Source organism: Sceloporus occidentalis, unplaced genomic scaffold (genome assembly GCF_023333645.1).
Source record: "Sceloporus occidentalis isolate IW3139 unplaced genomic scaffold, rSceOcc1.0.p SCAF_33, whole genome shotgun sequence".
Classification (NCBI taxonomy): Eukaryota; Metazoa; Chordata; class Lepidosauria; order Squamata; family Phrynosomatidae; genus Sceloporus; species Sceloporus occidentalis.
In genome coordinates, this window is record NW_028317013.1 from 7867745 (window position 1) to 7873088 (window position 5344).

General features: G+C 38.1%; 1 protein-coding gene across 1 annotated transcript; it reads left to right on the forward strand.

Moving 5' to 3' along the window:
• On the forward strand, positions 1-2890 carry LOC149298390 (leiomodin-1-like). Its single transcript, XM_089487529.1, has 3 exons — positions 1-228; positions 706-2094; positions 2864-2890. Exons 1-3 carry the CDS (start codon positions 1-3, stop codon positions 2888-2890), a joined length of 1644 nt encoding a protein of 547 aa, XP_089343655.1.
• The last annotated feature ends 2454 nt before the right edge of the window (positions 2891-5344 follow it).

Consider the following 5344-nt stretch of genomic DNA (forward strand, 5'->3'; position numbering starts at 1 on the left):
ATGTCCCGGGTGGCAAAGTATCGGCGACAGGTGAGCGAAGACCCGGACATCGATAACTTGTTGTCCACCTTGTCTCCTGAGGAGATGGAGCAACTGGAGAAAGAGTTGGATGCCGGAGACCCGGACGCCGGTGTCTCTGCTGGATTTAGCAGGAGCCAAACGGAGCGAGCGAGTCATCAACGGGAGGCAGAGAGAGAGAGATTCGCTCAGAACAAGGCGCCAGTGGATGTAAGTGATGCATGAGTATGAAAACGAATAATTACTTATGAAATAATAATTACTAATAGTAGTAAGTACAACGTGAAGAGGTTCATGTGGAGCCATCAGGTGGGAGGGAACATGGGCAATCAGCTGTTACCCGCCTGTCATTTAGAGATTTAATACCATACGTTTATACTATGATTCTAATTACTAAAGTGTTATGGTGTCTTAAGATAGTTAATAAAATCTTTCTGTATATTAAAACGATCAACTTATGGTATTAAGTAATTCTAGCTACCCATCCTACAACAGTATTCTTATCTACATCTACATGATGTCCATTCAAGAAGTGTTTTGTCTTCCAGTGAGATACACCACCTAATGTTAGCTCTAGGTGAAGTTACCTGTTTATGATCACTTATTTAAGTACTTGAGTTTTTTTGCACTGGCCCTCAAGGGAATTCATTTGTATCAGCTAAACATTTGTTGAACTGTCGGTTGCAGCATGAAAAAGTTCAAGAGAAAATAAAGGAGAAACCAAAGCCAGAAGAAAAGAAAACCGAACAGAAAACACAGGACACCCACAGCAGCAAAGGGTCAGAAGACATAAAGGATGCCAAGACAAGGAGAAGTGCCTTCAGGAGGGACAATGAGAAACCTAAAGATACACAGGTTACAAAATTAGCGGAGAAGTTGGGAGAGGACAGCAACACCAAGGATAAGGATAAGACGGAGAGAGTCCAGTCTAGAAAACCCATAGAAGAAAAGAGCATTAAACAAACAGGAAAGGACAAAGAAAATATTAAGAAGGCAGAAGAGAAAGAGAAAACAAAGGAGACCACAGACAAGAAAGCAGAAGATAAAAGAGAAAAGCCACCAGAAACGATTAACAAAACTCCAGCAACAAAAGAGAAAGCAGTAAGCAATAAGTCTGCGTCTGAAGAGAATGCTTTAAAAGAGGAGGGCAAGAAGAATTTGCTAAAAACTGTAGAGCCAGGATCTGAAATTCCTGAAAATGGAACCCAGAATCAGACAGACTCAAATAAAGAGGATGAATCTTCCAGTATCTTTGATGATCTGTTAGAGAAAGTGAAAAATAATGACAGTGAAATTATAGACCTTAACCTGAACAACTCAGACTGCATAACGATAGAAACATTAATGAGCTTTACAGAGGCTCTAGAATTCAACACAATGGTTAAGATCTTCTCGTTGGCCAACACGCGTGCGGATGACCACATTGCTTTGGCCATCTCAGCGATGCTGAAGTCAAACAAGACCATCACAAGCATTAATTTGGACTCCAATCAAATCACAGGTAAAGGCATCTTAGCAATCTTTAGAGCTCTGCAGCACAATACAACCCTTACAGAATTACGATTCCACAACCAGCGCCACATCTGTGGGGGCAAAACCGAGATGGAGATTGCTAAAATTTTAAAGGAGAACACCACTTTACTTAAACTTGGCTATCACTTTGAGCTGGCAGGGCCGCGCATGACTGTAACAAACCTGCTAAGCCGTAACATGGACAAACAAAGGCAGCGCAGGTTGGCAGAGCAGCGCATGTCTCAGGGTACTAACAACAAGAAAGACTGTTTGGAAGTACCCAAAGTTGTTCCTCCTCAGAAAGCTTCCCCCAAGTCATCACCATTGCCATCAAAAAAGAATGCACAGAAAGTTACCTCAAAGAAAGGAGATGTACCTACCCCTCCACCACCGCCTCCACCTCTAGCTCCTCTGGCACCCCCACTTATTAATGAAAACATAAGAAACTCACTCTCTCCTGCTTCTCAGCGAAGGATAGTGGAAAAGACCGGACCATCAGAAAAGAACTCCAGGGATCAACTTCTGGAATCCATCAGATCCAGTAACATCAAACAACTTAAGAAGGTGAGCAGAAGATAATGAAACCCCAACATACACCATGGTCTAGAATCCTACTGCATATGTAGGAACTGAAACAGTACTTGAAAGGGCAGTATTTTATAAAAATGATTTGCCAAAAATGTGGTATTTGTCTTGTCACTTTTATATAGAGTTGAAGAATTAAACAATACTTTTACAAGTAAATACCATATTATTTCTTGTTTGAAGGTCCTTTAAAATAGTCAAATTATTCCAATTTATAAACAAAAACATCATAAATGTTGATTAATTATAAAAGGACCTTTCGGGTAATATTGTTACATCATTTATTTTTATTCATATTATTTCTATCATGCAATATAAGAATTATTTGACGTCTGCTAGAAAAGGAGGAGGGCTGCTACCAGAAAAAAAAAACAATTTCAACTCTGGTGGTTGAATATAAGGTGCTACATTTAAGGACATATTGTTTATAGATTTGGATTTTGAAAATAAACTACTGACGGTTCTTTTGGCAGTCCAAAAAATAGGTCTTGTATATATTACAGTGTTTGTGCATGGTGGTCCCTTTAACCATACTAGGCTCTGCAAGCACCGTGCCTGCATGTCTCTGCATACCTAGAATTAATCTAACCTCCGAAGACTCACTGTATAAAACCATAACTGGGGTATAACGTTTGTTTACACTTGTTTTATCTTTTGTTACTTCCCAGGTTTATTTCACTAGTGGCGAATGTCCCAGTATTTTGCAAATAATCCAGATTATTGACGCTTTTTTTTATCTCCTCTTTAGGTGGAAGTGCCAAAATGGCTGAAGTAAAGAAATTAAAAGGGAAGTCTGTTCGATTCTGGCTCAACAAGTAAATTCCATCATAGTTCAAGCAGGCTATATGCAGCAATTCCTTTACCAATCAGAAAAAAATGATATTTATTTAATGTTGATCTTTGGTTTTTTAAACTTTACAGGAAGGTGCCAAGTAAATGCATTTGTCTTTTTGTTATATGGATAGTCATTAATCCACTTGGATGTTTATTCATTAAAGCTGGAGTTTGCAGTTTTGTTTGCTGGAAAGTTGGAGTTTCAAATCACTGGCTACACCAAGCATTATGAAGAGCTAACCCTGGTGAGCATCTCGTATAAGATTAGTTCACTTGCCCTATAACTAAATAAATAACTAAATCGATTAGATTTCTTGAAGAAATTACCAAACTATGCAATATGCAAGGCTGGCTCAGGCCTTCACACAGGAGAAACATACTAGGGTAGGCCTTGTATTAGCACAATAACATTGGTGAGCAGAAACTGAAACTCTCCTGCAGACCATGCTTTAGTGCATAAATAAACCTTATAAAGTTTGTGATACAGTTAGTGATTTAATCACTATGAACAATTTTGCAGATGAACAAAAAACATCAAATTGCATACACAGGCTGGCAACTTTCGGCTGAGTTTGAAAGCTCCGACGATGAGCTGAGGTTGAAAGCTCAAAATGAGACCCAAGAATGATATTGGCCTCTCATGTTCAATCCTATATAAAACGTATTCAAGGGTAGGGTTGGCTATTACTGAGATGCTCTGATTATTGGTCCACTATCCTGAGCTATATTTCATATTTTGTGTGTTTTACTTGCAGTTTTTTTCCCCATTCCCTTTAATACTGTGCTCATTTAATGGGATTACTTAGCATGGTTGCCATGTGAGCTTTAGGCTGTTTATGCGGCCTTACTTTCTGGATTGCAGGTTACCAGGCCTTCCATGGACTTAATGCACATTAACCATTCCTTTTTGATTACGCACTGGTATACATCAAAAATATTCCATATAGAAAGCATTTAGAAGAAGACTCGTCGTGTTCGTGAAATGAAAAGTCTGTGTATTATCCCACCATCTACCATGGGAGTCCGTGGATGTACAAGTCAATAAAGTTTCTATTAGCGACCGGCGTTTTTGCAGCTGTGCCCGCAATGCATTTGCTGCTTCACCCTGTGCTAGCCTGCCTCTGATTATATCATGATAGGAGAGGCTAACAAGATTTGAGTGTCTTTTCATTAGGTTTTGTAACATCAACATTTTCTATTGTTTATTATTGAGAACATTTTGAAATGCATCTGCTTTTTAAAAACATTTTTATCATCACTCGTCATTCGGATAAACACTGTGAATAGGATGAACATGTATGTGGTTGGAAGTTATAGGATGATCTAGAAATGTACAAAGTATTGTCAAATAAAAAAAATGCTAAATTTGCACCCCCTATATATGATAAACTGTAAATGTCTTGTACAAAAAAGTATTTTTGGAAGCTTAATAAATAATATAATGCATGAACACTGAAGTTCTTCTGGAAGTCTGACATGACTCTGGCACAGCTGGTTCGCAGTGGAAAAAAAAAGTTGAAACCAGTTTCCATATATGGGAATTTCAGCAGCTCATTCCTTAATCATAGCGCTCAGGAGGGGAGATTTCTGCTGGCAGGGATACATTTTAAGCGAGAAGAATAAAGAACATACAGAAACGAGGAGAGATAAAATACCGAATTAAAGAACTGTAACATTCTCAGCGATCCTTCAGGATTCAGTTCCCCAGACTTCATCAGATAGTGTGCTTTTTTTTTTTATCAGACATCGTTAAAAGGGGAATAATTAACTGGAGTAGAATTATTGTTTTTTACATTATACTGTATATTGATTCCCTATTTATCATTTAAAAAAGAAAGATTTATCACATCCTTTAGTCATTCCAATATTGAATGATGGCATGTGCAATAATGGGCCTTTTTTCAAATCCTAAATTTTTACAGTTCTATACATTAAATTAGTCTGCACAATGTTAAGAAGCAGTATGTAAGTATTATAAACCTACCTTATGTGTAGACCATGGAGAAACACGTGTGACCCAGTCTGGGGCATTGGATGCATTTAACATTACAAAATTTTCCATACAAAAAGATCACAAAATGGGGTATTAGTCACAATAAAAACATCAACTATCTAGTCTATGTGTCAGAGCTCTAAAGACATTAAGTAACCTTTAATATTTGTTAGTAATGCCATAGAATGTATTCCTTATCCAAATCAGCCCCTTCCTGAATTATAAAGAAGCTTTTTTGGTGGGATGTGAGGCTGTTTTGTTTTTGTTTTATAAGATGCCCTCTTAAAATCATAACTGCTTCCCAGTGTGTAAAATACACATCATATCCACCAACACACACAAATAGGTAGTTGCTGTCAGGAACTGGGTCCATACAGACAACTGTAAAGACCCAGCGCGCCC